This window comes from Sphaeramia orbicularis, chromosome 9, assembly GCF_902148855.1.
Source record: "Sphaeramia orbicularis chromosome 9, fSphaOr1.1, whole genome shotgun sequence".
Lineage (NCBI taxonomy): Eukaryota > Metazoa > Chordata > Actinopteri > Kurtiformes > Apogonidae > Sphaeramia > Sphaeramia orbicularis.
The window spans coordinates 45,323,922-45,338,570 of NC_043965.1; the positions used below are offsets into that span (position 1 = coordinate 45,323,922).

The following is a 14,649-nucleotide window of genomic DNA, read 5'->3' on the forward strand; positions in this document are numbered from 1 at the left end:
CAGGTTTATCACAGTAAAAACTAAGACTAAAATTAAAACTAGCAGAAAAAATAATTATCTAACAGAACAAACACAAAAACATCACTTTTCTTAAACTTAATAAAATGCAGCAAAAGATAAAATTGAGTCGTTTTTCCTTGATTTGCTTCAAACGTAGTAATCCACTAATATGAAATGAAGGTGGTACAGTAACACACCAGTTCCACAGGGTGGCAGCATTGCAACATATTATTTGCATTGTACTGTAAATTATGTTTGCCAACTATGTTGTGTTATGCAGTTTATGTTTCCATTTAGAAAAACAGAAAAATACAAGTGAATGCAGTCTTTCAACAGGCATTTTTCAGCTTATATAAACCCAGGCTTTCCTAGTAGTATCTGAAAACATCAACTATAAACTAAACATTTGTATGAGTCAGTTCCATCAAAGTAAAACCAGATCTACTTCTGCACTTGTAAAACTTCCTAAAACTAAAGTGAAAATCTGAAACAAAAATAAAAATCTAAAGCATGTCAAAAACATAATACCGCCGCTTCTTCAATTACAAAAGTATTTATTTAATATTAAAGCTATTATTTAAAAAAGTGTGCTATAACTCATAAGAATGCATAATGAGATGACTTAAATACTTTAATTAAATATAAGAATAAGAAATACATTCATCAGCCCCAGTTTTATGTAAAGGAGGTGGATGATGCATGTGTGTTGTCTTATGTGAACGTATTGTGTTGTGTTTGTGGTGTTATGTTTGTTGTGTTGTATTTGTTGTGTTGTTTTCGTGGTGTTGTGTTGTATTTGTCGTGTTTGTTGTGTTGTGTTTGTTGTGTTTGTTGTCCTGTATTTGTTGTGTTGTATTTGTTGTCTTGTCTTGTGTTGTGTTTGTTGTCTTGTGTTGTGTTTGTTGTGTTTGTCATGCTGTATTTGTTGTATTGTGTTTGTTGTGTTGTATTTGTTGTGTTGTGTGTTTGTTGTGTTTGTTGTCTTATGTTGTGTTTGTTGTGTTTGTTGTCCTTTATTTGTTGTGTTGTGTTTGTTGTGTTTGTTGCGTTGTGTTTGTTGTCTTGTGTTGTGTTTGTTATGTTGTGTTTGTTGTGCTGTATTTGTTGTGTTGTGTTTGTTGTCCTGTATTTGTTGTGTTGTGTTTGTTGTCTTGTGTTGTGTTGTGTTTGTTGTGTTGTGTTTGTTGTGCTGTATTTGTTGTATTGTGTTTGTTGTGTTGTATTTGTTGTGTTGTGTGTTTGTTGTGTTTGTTGTCTTATGTTGGGTTTGTTGTGTTGTGTTTATTGTGTTTGTTGTCCTTTATTTGTTTTGTTGTGTTTGTTGCGTTGTGTTTGTTGTCTTGTGTTGTGTTTGTTATATTGTGTTTGTTGTGTTGTGTTTGTTGTCTTGTGTTGTGTTTGTTATGTTGTGTTGTGTTTGTTGTGCTGTATTTGTTGTATTGTGTTTGTTGTGTTGTATTTGTTGTGTTGTGTGTTTGTTGTGTTTGTTGTCTTATGTTGTGTTTGTTGTGTTGTGTTTATTGTGTTTGTTGTCCTTTATTTGTTGTGCTGTGTTTGTTGCGTTGTGTTTGTTGTCTTGTGTTGTGTTTGTTATATTGTGTTTGTTGTCTTGTGTTGTGTTTGTTATGTTGTGTTTGTTGTGTTTGTTGTGCTGTATTTGTTGTGTTGTGTTTGTTGTGTTTGTTGTCCTGTATTTGTTGTATTTGTTGTGTTGTGTTTGTTGTGTTTGTTGTGCTGTATTTGTTGTGTTGTGTTTGTTGTCTTTTATTTGTTGTGTTGTGTTTGTTGTCCTTTATTTGTTGTGTTGTGTTTGTTGTCTTGTGTTGTGTTTGTTGTGTTTGTTGAGCTGTATTTGTTGTGTTATGTTTGTTGTGTTTGTTGTGTTGTGTGTGTTGTGTCATGTTGTATTTGTTGCGCTTGTTATGTTGTGTTATGTGTGTTGTGTTGTGCGACCATCTACCACTGTCTGCACTGTAGGTGATGACATATCCGTCCACAGTGGCGATGGCCGGTTGCCATAGCAGCAGAGCCTCAGTGTCTGTGATGTTGACTGCAGTCAGACCACGAGGCTTATCTAGAGCTACACACACACACACACACACACACACACACACACACACACACACACACACACACACACACAGAGTCAACACTATTGATCAGAACATCAGAGCTAACATCATTCATTCATTTCTTGCAGTTGTTGTGGATCATTACTGCTGTGCTGTGGTGGTTTCAGGTGGACCATGTGTTACCTGTGGTGACACTGTCTGACCCAGGCTCACTCTCCCTCTGACCCTTCACGGCCACCACAGTGACCTCATAGGTGACCCCGGGCGTCAGGTTGGGCAACACAGTCTGAGACTCAGAGCCGTCCACAGTCAGCGTCTTCGCATTTCCTGCGAGTCACAACAATGACGCACGGATGAATACTGTACGGTTTAAACTTCAGAAATAAAGAAACATGATGGAATAAGTTCTGACACATATTGGACAGAAGATTAAAATGACTTTAAACAGTGAAATCTAAGAATACAGTTTAGAATAAACATAATGACTGAGATAGTAGAAGACATGTACACTGTGTCCTTAGGAAATGGTTGAAATATGGACACATGACTAAAAACTTATCTTATCTTATCTTATCTCATCTCATCTTACCTTATCTTCTCTTCTCTTATCTTACCCTACCATATCTTAACTTATTTTATCTTACCCTACCTTACCTTCTCTCATCTCATCTCAGCTCATCTCATCTAATCTCATCTCACCTTATCTTATCTCATCTCATTTTACCTTATCTGATCTTATCTTGCCCTACCTTATCCTAACTTATCTTATCTTACCCTACCTTATCTTATCTTACTCTACCTTACCTTATCTCATCTCATCTCATCTTACCTTATCTTCTCTTCTCTTATCTTATCTTACCCTACCATATCTTAACTTATTTTATCTTACCCTACCTTACCTTCTCTCATCTCATCTCAGGTCATCTCATCTAATCTCATCTCACCTTATCTTATCTCATCTCATCTTACCTTATCTGATCTTATCTTGCCCTACCTTATCCTAACTTATCTTATCTTACCCTACCTTATCTTATCTTAACTTATTTTATCTTACCCTACCTTACCTTCTCTCATCTCATCTCACCTTATCTCATCTCATCTCATCTTACCTTATCTGATCTCATCTTACCTTACCCTATCTTATCTTATCTTATCTTATCTTATCTTATCTTACCATATCTTATGTCATCTCATCTCATCTAATCTCATCTCATCTCATTTCCTCTTATCTTATCTTATCTTATCTTATCTTATCTTATCTTATCTTACCCTACCTTACCTTATCTTATCTTACCATATCTTATGTCATTTCCTCTCATCTTATCTTATCTTATCTTATCTTATCTTATCTTATCTTATCTTATCTTATCTTATCTTATCTTATCTTATCTTACCTTATCTCATCTCATCTTATCTGATCTTATCTTACCCTACCTTATCTTTATCTTACTCTACCTTACCTTATCTCATCTCATCTTACCTTATCTTCTCTTATCTCATCTTACCCTACCATGTCTTAACTTATTTTATCTTACCCTACCTTACCTTCTCTCATCTCATCTCAGCTCATCTCATCTAATCTCATCTCACCTTATCTTATCTCATCTCATCTTACCTTATCTGATCTTATCTTGCCCTACCTTATCCTAACTTATCTTATTTTACCCTACCTTATCTTATCTTAACTTATTTTATCTTACCCTACCTTACCTTCTCTCATCTCATCTCACCTTATCTCATCTCATCTTACCTTATCTGATCTCATCTTACCTTACCCTATCTTATCTTATCTTATCTTATCTTATCTTATCTTATCTTATCTTATCTTATCTTATGTCATCTCATCTCATCTCATTTCCTCTTATCTTATCTTATCTTATCTTATCTTATCTTATCTTATCTTATCTTATCTTATCTTACCTTACCATAACTTATGTCATCTCATCTCATCTCATCTCATTTCCTCTCATCTTATCTTATCTTATCTTATCTTATCTTATCTTATCTTATCTTATCTTATCTTATCTTATCTTACCCTACCTTACCTTACCTTATCTTATCTTATCTAACCAATGTGATCTCCAGTAAAAATAACACAATAACCCTTAAATAATGACAACTACAAATTTTCCTTGTGAAAAATTATGTGGAAAAAAATGCAAGAGAAAAAAATAACATTACACTGAGAAAATATTTACATTTACAAAAGTAGTTTTTCACAATAAAATGCAAATAAATACATAAATAAAGATGAACAACCCGAAATGTGCAATTTGAACAATATTCTGCCTGTTACTAAATGTTTTGAGCATTTATAGATCCACTGTGATCTGTAGTTGTGTTAATAATAAGAGATGGAGTATTCTAGAAATTGTTCAAATTTTAGTTCCAAACTCCAAAATTTTAACAATATTCTTCCTGTTACCAAATGTTTATGTAATATTGTGTGTAAATGTGCATGTATAAATAATAAGTTGAGGCATAATATCGTTCAAATTGCAGTAATTTTTCAAATGAAATTTCAGTTTTTTCAGGTTATTCACATCTTTTTTGTAAAATGTAAATATTTTCATAATGTAATTGGGGGGGGGGGGGTTGTATTAAAACAAATAGAAAAACTTGGATTTGTCATTATTTATAGGTTATTAAGTTTTATTTTACTGGTCTGGGCCGCTTGAGATCAAATTGGGCTAAATATGGAACTGAACCAAAATGAGTTTGACACCCCTGTCCTATACTATACATCATTTACACATCATGTGCATGACTTCTGAGAGTTTCACCATGATCTGATTTAAGACTTTATTAGATTATTATGAATAGAATCTAGTTCAAGCATCTGCAGTTTGTGACAATAATTTAATGCAAGGTGTTGCAGTCATCACCCAAACACTAAACTGATTCATCACTCATCCATTTAAATTATATTAAAGACATTTTTCCACCCGGCATGTGGAAATCCTGTCGTAAATAGAATCAGTTGATGATCGTCTTCGTTTTCATTGAACAGACATGTCTATAAGTGAACACTAGAGGGCAGAATAAGTCTGTTCTATGAGAGAATGGTGGACTCTGCAGATGATGAAGGATTAAACCCACTAGAGATCAGCAGTGATAAAGCAGTGGCAAAATCAACACTAAACATAATGCTGCTAATAATATAATAGATATGACAGATAGACATTATAATAAGTTAATGTGTATTAAGGCAGATTTTAAGTATGTTGACTGATAAGAGTTGTAGTAGTTTCTTCATACAAGGAAAGATACAAGTCTGAGCATTTATCTTCTCAATATTCCTCCCATAAATGTTCATTTTTATTAGGGATGTAACGATCACTGGTATAATGATAAACCGCAGTAAAATTGCAGACGGTTAGTATTACTGTTTAAATTCTAATTATCATGATAACTGTGTTTGATTACCGCACTTTTCCAGAGAAAAACCCTATGTAGAGATCTGCTTTTATATCAAATATTTGAGTATAGTTTTAATTTATTACAATTTTAATTGTATATACCTAATATTTGGAATCAATATTCACTTTTAAAGTCTTTGAAAAGGCTCGTTAAACATCTTTGTGTTATTTATGCAATAAATTGTATACATTTCTCAAATCGGATTTTATATATTTTTTTGTGTTTTCTGGCCTTTTATGTTGATATAGTAGGTTAGGTATAGTAGGTTTGTGATGAAAAAAAAAAGATCCCAAACATGGGTATAGTAAACATTTGTTTATAGAGTATGTAAAGGCAAAATCAAAAGGACTGAAAAATGGCCAAAATAGGCTCAGACCACTAAGGGTTAATATTTGAACGTTTCTGTCAACAGAAAAGGCATGTGCCTATTATTTTATTTGGGTATTTTGGGTTTTTTTTTTCAAAATACAACTTGATTAAATTATTTCAGTGTGTGTATTAGTACTTTTTGAACATTTTGAGCACAATTTCAACAATACTGCGATAATAACGATAACCGTGATAATTTTGGTCACAATAACCGTGATATGAAATTTTCATATCATTACATCCCTAATTTTTATTATTTGTACACCAGGTTAATTAAGCTTCAAATGGGTTTAACCAAAAGAACGCTGACCTCCATGAGCAGGGACATAGGTGACCCTGTAGCTGTCCACTCGGGCCCTCGGTACCACCCAGTGAACGGTGGCCGATGTGTCGGTGACGTCGGAGAATCGGATGCCTTTGGGTGAGCCCAGGTCTGGTGCAGATAAAAAAAAAAAAAACAGCAGGTGGGGAGCAAAAACATAGAAAGAAAAACAGGAATATCAGTAAATGTACTTTTTTTTTTTTTTAAATGGCAAGGACTGAAGCAGCAGAGCATACAATAAGTGTGTCACTGAGCATCAATAAATGAACATCAACATTTTCTGCTTTAGAAAAATCTTCACATCATTAGGCAGCAGACAAGAAAAGACACACATGTATTCTGTTATAGCAGCTCAGGCAGATCCACCACCTCTGAAAGGCACTCAGAATGTCAGAATAGAGAAGAAAACAGAATGTAAGAGAGTGAGGACGACAGACAAAGGGGACCGGGGGAGGCCCAGGCTCTCGGAAAGACCCTCCCCAGCAACAGCGACTCACAGTATCTTGCGTGACAGACCTGAGGAGATTTACTTGCCCCCGTTTCAGGGAAATACAAAAGTGAAACATGCGCCACGCAACCCAAGAGTAAAGCCTTACCCCCAGGGAGGGCAGGGGACACGGACAGAGACACCCATTTAATGTTGACACAGACCAGCCCCCCCCTCACTCCTTTACAAAGAGAGACACTGACACATGGGGCCAGGCAGTCGGAGACAACATTTGGTAGGACAACCGGACAGGGACGACACTACAGAGCAGAATAAAGAGCTGAGGAAATGTCCTGAGTGGGCTTTTGAACGGGAAATACACATCAGTGGTGGAAAAAGAGCCAATACAGCAACGTCAAAATCCTCCAGTACACAATTATTAGCAGCAAACTATAGTTAAAATGAGATTAAAGCAGTGGTTTGGTGCCTCTGACTGATATATAAATATATAAAACACACAATTAGATTACTGGGCATCAGCGTGGTTGCAAGATGTTACTGTTGGAGACGGAATTACTTTGAACTACTTCATATCTCCCATTAATCATGTGATGATTAATGGGAGCGGAAAGGAGAAAAAAAAAACAAAGTTCTGACACACTAATCTGTTTCCAATTTGGACTTTTCCTCTAATCTGTGATTTTTGTTGAGATATTGGATGATTTGAATAGTTGTGGAAATTAAAAAGAGGAAAACATTACTATTCGGTAGAGCTCAACAAATGACAGACACAAACACGCTGCTTTTTGGAAGACGTCAGGAGGCAAAAATGTTCAAAAGCATTGGTTAAAGCACAGGTGTCAAACATGCGGCTCGGGGGCCAAATCCGGCCCGCCAAAGGGTCCAGTCTGGCCCTTGGGATGAATTTGTGAAATGCAAAAATTACACTAAGATATTAACAATCCTTTTAGTTTAGGTTCCACATTCTGACCAATTCAATCTCAAGTGGGCAGGACCAGTCAAATACTATCATGGTAACATAAAAATAATGAGAACTCCAAATTTTTCTTTGTAAATGTAAATATTATCATGTATTTACACTAAAACAAAGATTAATTTTGCAAAAAATGTGAATAACCTGGAAAAATATGAACCTGAAATGTCTTATGAGAAGTACAATTTTAACAATATTCTGCCTGTTACTCAATGTTTTGTGTGTTTGTAGATCCACTGTGATCTGTAAGTTATAATCTATATGTGTAAATGATAAACTGAGGCAGAATACTGTTAAAATTACACTTATTTTTTCAGTTTGTTCATGTAATTCACATCTTTTGAAAGGATAGTTTGTAGATGTAAACCTTTTCATAATGTAAATTTACTTTTTTCACTCTAAAACATAGACAAAAGTTTGGAGTTGACATTGTTTATATGTTATTATGGTATGTTATTTTACTGGTCCGGCCCACTTCAGATCAAATTTAGTTGAATGTGGCCCCTGAACTAAAATGAGTTTGACACCCCTGGGTTAAAGCTTTAACAAAGCCTCTTATTATCCTAAATCTACTGAAGCGGTCAGACAAGTGTATCTGCCTTTGAGATACAGTGGAGTCTAGAATTGGAATGGATGTACTCAATAAACTCCAAATTGTACTTAAATACAGAAAATACAGTACTTGTAAAAGTACTTAGTTACTTTCCACCACTGATAACTGATATTTTTGGTATGAAGCTGATGCATTCTACAGAAAATTAAATCAAGTTGTTATCTACAAATATAACTTGATTTAATTTTTCTTTTTCCCATAATTATATTTACTTCATATATGATGAATGGTCCATTTCTGTTTTCTAGAACCACTCAGGAGTCCAAACAGACATTGAACATCAAAACATGAAACTACTACGACAAGGCACGAAACGCAGCCAGAGTTGGTAATAAACATATCGTCATGATGGTTCTAAATTTCCAAAGATGGCTTCACTCATTTGGTGAAACTGCAGCATTAAGTGCCTTGGACCAACACCACAGGTTAGTAAATGAATCAATGCAAACTACAAATGTTAGAACACTGATATTATTTACAGTGGGCTCATGCTGTCACCATTAAAGACAGATATGACGACAATGACTACGCTGACGAGACACGTCCAGAGCTCCTAGTTCTAGTTGACAGCTGTGATTTCTCGTTCCTTCCTTTGACCGTGTACCTGTTCTCACCCCTTCGATTACAGATTTGGAGCGCCTTCGCAAAATGAGCCCAAAGATTTCGATTTTGTACTCGGTGTCCTCGTTCAGATCGGTAATGTCTGTGCTTCGTTCCTCGCCGCCGAGCACCAGCTCTCGGGGTTGGGATGGGGCGTCGGCCTCGCTGATCATTACGACAAAGGTGTCGAACACGTCGTCTTCGGCCGTCCAGGTCAGCCTAAAGCTGTCCGGGGTGACGTCTGACACCTGGAGACTCTGCACCTCTGGTTCAGTCTCTGAGTGACAGGAAAAGTCAGTTCTCCTTCTCTGTGGAACTTAAAAGTGCTTTGACTTTGACAAGAACATGGCAGCGAAAGCAAGAGCGTCAGAACATGTGAAAACGCCAGCTTTGGTTAAAGAAGCCCCGCGTCAGTCAACAAAAGAGGAATCGATTTGCAGAAGGGAAAGGATAGAAAAGAGTTTCATCATTATGTGGTGAAAGAAGATACAGAAAGGATTTAAACTTCAGAAAGCAGCCGATGAGTTATTGAGCAAAACAAAACTATCAGGTTTGTTCGTAGGCAGACTCATTTGTCCAAACAAACACCAATGTGGTAAGTAAACACAAGTCTAGAGTCTCTTATGGGAATTCATTCATTGCAAACCTTTTCAAACTTAAGCCTTTTACTTTTCATATCTCACCTAAACCCCCTAAACCAGGGATGTCAAACTCATTTTAGCTCAGGAGCCACATTCAGCTAAATTTGATCTGCAGTGGGCTGAACCAGTAAAATAATAACATAATTATATATAAATACTGTCAACTCCAAACTTTTCTCTATGTTTTAGAGCAAAAAAAGTAAATTTGCATTATGAAAAAGTTTACATCTACAAACTATCCTTTTAAAAGATGTGAATAACATGAACAAACTGAAAAAATAAGTGTAATTTTTACAATATTCTGCCTCAGTTTATCATTTACACATGTACATTATAACTTACAGATCACAGTGGATCTACAAACACAAAACATTTAATAACAGGCAGAATATTGTTAAAATTATACTTACTTCTCTTAAGACATTTCAGGTTGTTCATATTTTTTCAGGTTATTCACATTTTTTATCAAAATTAATCTTTGGTTTAGTGTAAATACATGATAAGATTTACATTTACAAAGAGAAAAATTTGGAGTTGGCATTATTTATAGATTATTATGATAGTATTTGACTGGTCCTGCCCACTTGAGATTGAATTGGTCTGAATGTGGAACCTGAACAAAAAGGATTGTTAATATCTTAGTGTAATTTTTGCATTTCACAAATTCATCCAAGGGGCCACATTGAACCCTTTCGCGGGCCGGATTTGGCCCCCGGGCCGCATGTTTGACACCTGTGCCCTAAACCCTGGGTTCTTTCCAGGTACTTCCTCCCACCATCCAAACACATGCACTGATAGGTTAATCGGTTAATCTAAATTGCCCATAGGTGTAAATGTGAGAGTGTTTGTCTCTATATGTCAGCCCTGCGATGAACTGGTCACATGTCCAGGGTCACCTTCACACATAAGTAGCTGGGATAGGCTCAAGTGACCCCTGTGACCCTAGTGAGGAATAAGGGGGTTCAGATAATGAGTGAATGAATGAATCTCACCTACAAATTCTAAAAATGTGCATACAAGATGTTAATGATGAAGGAAAATCATGGCCTGATAGTCCAGCAAGGGGAGCTTTAAAGTTAGACTTTCCAGTTCACTTTGCTCTTATAAAATAGTGAATGAAAATAAGTTCAGCTGGATACATATTTAAGACAAACCCAGTTGCCAGAATAAAACACTGCATTTAATTTGCATATGTTTCAGCCAAGAGGCATGGGAATCAGCTCCAAAATAAAGACAAGGAAGTATCTTACAGTTGTAAAACCGCTGACTCCAAAAACCTCCGGCTCCATAGAGTTACAATGAAGCTCTTAAAATGCTGAGTCAGTATAGTTTCATGTGTTTGTTTGTAGTCTCAAATAAGTCTGGTCCATCTTTGCATTTTTGTTCAGTTTTAATTAGATCTTAGGCCAAATAAAAGGCTTCAATATTTGTGTTACATCAGGCTTTGATTGACAGGTGTGACTGACAGCTCCTTTGAACTTTCAGAGGTTTGGTTTATTTATTGAATCAGGTTTTTTTCCTGACAGAAGCTCTACTGTAGTTGTGGTTCAAAGGTTTCACTGACAATGTAATTGTTTTTACCATGTGAGCGAGCTAAATATTTAGCATTAGCTCACCTTTAACCTCTTAGGCTCCTGTAATTCTGTCCCTTTTGTTCAAATATCATCACTTCAGACTCCAAAAAGCCAACACGATGAAGCTAAATCATGAGTGGCTCCAAGAATGTGAGTTCAGACACCACTGATTCACGCCTTCTCCATCTAATAATTACAAACAATATATGGTCTGAACCGAGGTTATAATAGTTTTGGATTTTTCATTATAGTTTAGTTTAATTTAGTTTTGACTTTTTTTTCTCTAATTCCGCTAGTTTTAATTTGTTTTTAGGGCAGGTTTGCTAGTTTTTATTAATTTTTTGTTATTTTCTAAATGCTTAGTTTTAGTTTAGTTTTTTTTAAAAATATCTTTTATCTTCTTCGCTGTCATATTCAAATAAATCCCAGACAGGACGCTGCTGCTTTCTCCCAACTTCAGTCTCCATGTTTCCAGGTAGAGTGGGGACCAGAAGACGACTCTAAACAACAAGTGACGAGAAGTGAAGGACCGTTAAATATCAGATGGTGCCGCGAGCTAAAATTGCTTGAGGGAAATAAATCGCTTTCATATCAATCCGACATTAACAAAGACAAAAACGAAGGGAATTGTATCCATAATTTTTATACGTTTTAGTTAGTTTTGTAAACACACAATACAGTTTCAGTTAGTTATCGTTTTTTTTCTTTTAATTATAGTTTTTATTTATTTCAGTTAGCGAAAATGTTTTTACAATTCTAGTTTTCGTCATTTTGTTAGTTTTCGTCAATGGTAAAAACCTTGGTCTGAACCAGAAATGCATGTTCATATCTACATTTTTGTCTATGTGTATTAACTTTAGTGTAATACAGCTTTTTAATCATTTCAGTGCTTAGGTGGAGCATGGAAATGACACAATACAAGCTAATATAAGATATTTTAGCCTGTCTCTAATAGCAAAATCCTGTATTTTGTATATTCACTATGGAAAAAGACAAAGAAGTTGGTAAATGGGAGGTTAAAACTCCATAATGCTCATAAATATGTTTCGAACAATGTTGCTCGTGTATTTTAGTCCAGAAACATAGGCTATGTTCTGACAAATGTGGCTCAAATCCGATGTTTTTGCCCATATGTGACCTGAATCCGATCTGTTAAAGACAGTTTTAACAGCACAAATTTGATTTTTTCTAATCCAACCCAGGCCACTTTCATATGTGGTCCTGAATCTGATACGTATCTAATATTTTGCAATGTGACTTCAGTCTGAACGGCCATGTCACATTTATCCGACTTTTACGTCATTGAAATGTGACAAACATCACAATTCTGTGTCCCAGGAGAAACATATTTACTTCTGTAAACAGAGTGCGTGCCTGTGTGGTCACGTATTACATCAGGACCTCTTTTGTGCATGTGGGTCACTTCAGGATCGCATTCAGTTCATATTCAAAACTGATAGAAGTCACATTTAATGTGTAATATGAATGAGCACACAAAAAAATCGAATTTCACCAAAAAATCCGACCTGTGCATTAAGACCTGCTGTCTGAACATAGCCATGGAGTATGCATGCACATTGTTTGCACAAATGTACAATGACTAATTGTTTTCTGTCATCTGTGTTGATAAAAAAACAAAACTACTCCAGAAGTTTTCTGAGCAAAGTCTCTTGATTTCAGGAACAAATTTGTGTTAATCAAAAATAATGTAAACTTGATGTCTGAGAAAGTGACACCTCTAATCTTCCTCATTTTTATATAATTGCTCAGTTTCCAAAGCGTTGGCGAACAGCTGTTCGTCAGACTCACGTACATTGCAAGTATCTAACTCTGGGTGCACAGATGCAAGTGTGTGCATGCGCTGTTGTAAAAGCTGTAGCTAAGCAGTCATTAGCAGTAACTAATAATGGCAGCGATAGGAAGAGAGGCTGAGAGACAGTGGGAGTCTACAGCTGCTGGAGAAAAAGCTGTTTCTCCGGAGGAAGAGTCTGCTGCTGCTAATTAGCCAGGAGAAACTTCCGGTAACAGCACAGATGGACACACGGACCGGGCAGAGCTTTTAAAGCAGCCTGGATAGAAGCAGATATACTAAGTGGGCTCAAGAAAGCCTAGCGCCACTGCTCATTAAAACACTACACCAAATGTGAGGGTCTCAGGGGTCCTTGAACTAGCCTGAAACCCCTTTTTTTATTGTGAGGGAAAACGCATGAGGCATTTGTTGTGAGAAGAAGCGGTGGAAATGAGAAGCAGAGCAGACAAATCCCAGGGAGCTGTCACTCTTCATTAGCCGCCGGGCGGTTTTAGCTGGTCAGTGGAAGAGAGGGAGGGCCACATCCATCAGAGGGAGCTAACATGTGCTAGCTCGCTACTGATTTCACCCTCCCATCGACAACACCACTTGTCCCCTTCTACCCCATACCCCCCCCCCCCCCCCCCCCCCCCAAGACCTGAGGGAACACAATCCCTGTGCACAAAAGGGAGCCTGTTACTGGAGGAGGTACGTGGCGGCGCCAGCTAACCTGATGAAGAGGGAGTCTGCAAGCAGAAGCCCGGTGCTGGTTCCAGCCCTGCCTGATAACTTTACTGGGCAGCTTGTGGTGATATGAATCACAGAGCTTGTTCTGGGCTCTGTCCACATCTCTTTGTGGTTCCGTCAATCATGCACTGTGTAAAACTCTCTGCAAAGTAAAGTTTTCCTCACTCTCTTACTAGTGCAGGATCATGTTTTCCCTGCAACATCTTCCTCCGGCAAAGCGACGACGACCACCGTGCATAACGTAATCAAATTAGTCAGCGCTTGTATTCACAACTTGGAATGTTTTATGGATTAAGCGATGCTAATGAAATATGTTAAGATGGTTTCAGCGGCCATTAGCATGCAGACAATAGGCTCTGTTGAGTGCATGCCATATTCTGCGTGGCCCCAGAAGCCCCTGGCACCCTAGCACCAGAGCCCAGGGGCAATGGCAGCATGAGAATGAAGAGTGGTCCGGGCTTGGGGAGACTGGGGATGCATACAGACGAGAGGCCTCACACAAAGTGACAAAAGCGCCTTAGGGTTTTTTTTCTTCTGTCAGTGCTCCCATCTTTCTTCCACTTGACTGATCCTGATCAGTGAGCGATGATGCCAGAATAGATGTTCACATTAAAAAAATATTGTGAGAATGAACCCAAAACTGACATTATTAGAGCTCAAGGGTACGCTGTTTCATAAGTCGTCATTAGCAGATTTGGTTTTCAGTGTTAAACGGCCCGATTATTAGGCAAATATTGTCATTCTGAGTGGGTTAATCACTTGTAATGACTGTGATTGTTGTAGTGGGTGGGTAAAGCAGCGCACCTGTTGTTCCCCAGTTAAACAACACGCTGACCTTTCTTTATGTCTTTCTCCGTGTTCACATAACAGACCAGGTGCTGCTGGACTCGTACCAACAAGCAGACTGACAGCTTAAAGGTGGATCAAACGCCGATCTGTGTCTGGGCTAATATAGATTGAATGGGTTTTGTGTGGGTGCTGCAGCAGAGCATTAGACCATTTTACAAACCCTGCATCAAAGGGAGGGATATGTGTACTGTGGATTGCTGATGGGGGGTGTTGTCCGGGGATTTGGTGAACA

At 37.2% G+C, this 14,649-nt stretch overlaps 1 protein-coding gene across 4 annotated transcripts in view; it reads right to left on the minus strand.

Annotated features, from left to right (window-relative positions):
- Positions 1–14,649, minus strand: part of tncb (tenascin Cb) — a 188,957-nt gene that overhangs the window by 20,020 nt on the left and 154,288 nt on the right. For 2 of the 4 annotated variants that reach the window (XM_030143575.1, XM_030143574.1), the window contains 4 exons: positions 8,822–9,094; positions 6,172–6,294; positions 2,256–2,399; positions 1,961–2,080 (listed from right to left, as the gene is read on the minus strand). In XM_030143575.1, the coding sequence (XP_029999435.1) occupies positions 1,961–2,080; positions 2,256–2,399; positions 6,172–6,294; positions 8,822–9,094 (660 nt within the window). The remainder of the gene's footprint in view (positions 1–1,960; positions 2,081–2,255; positions 2,400–6,171; positions 6,295–8,821; positions 9,095–14,649) is intronic. The other 2 variants (XM_030143576.1, XM_030143577.1) reach the window with 1 other exon arrangement.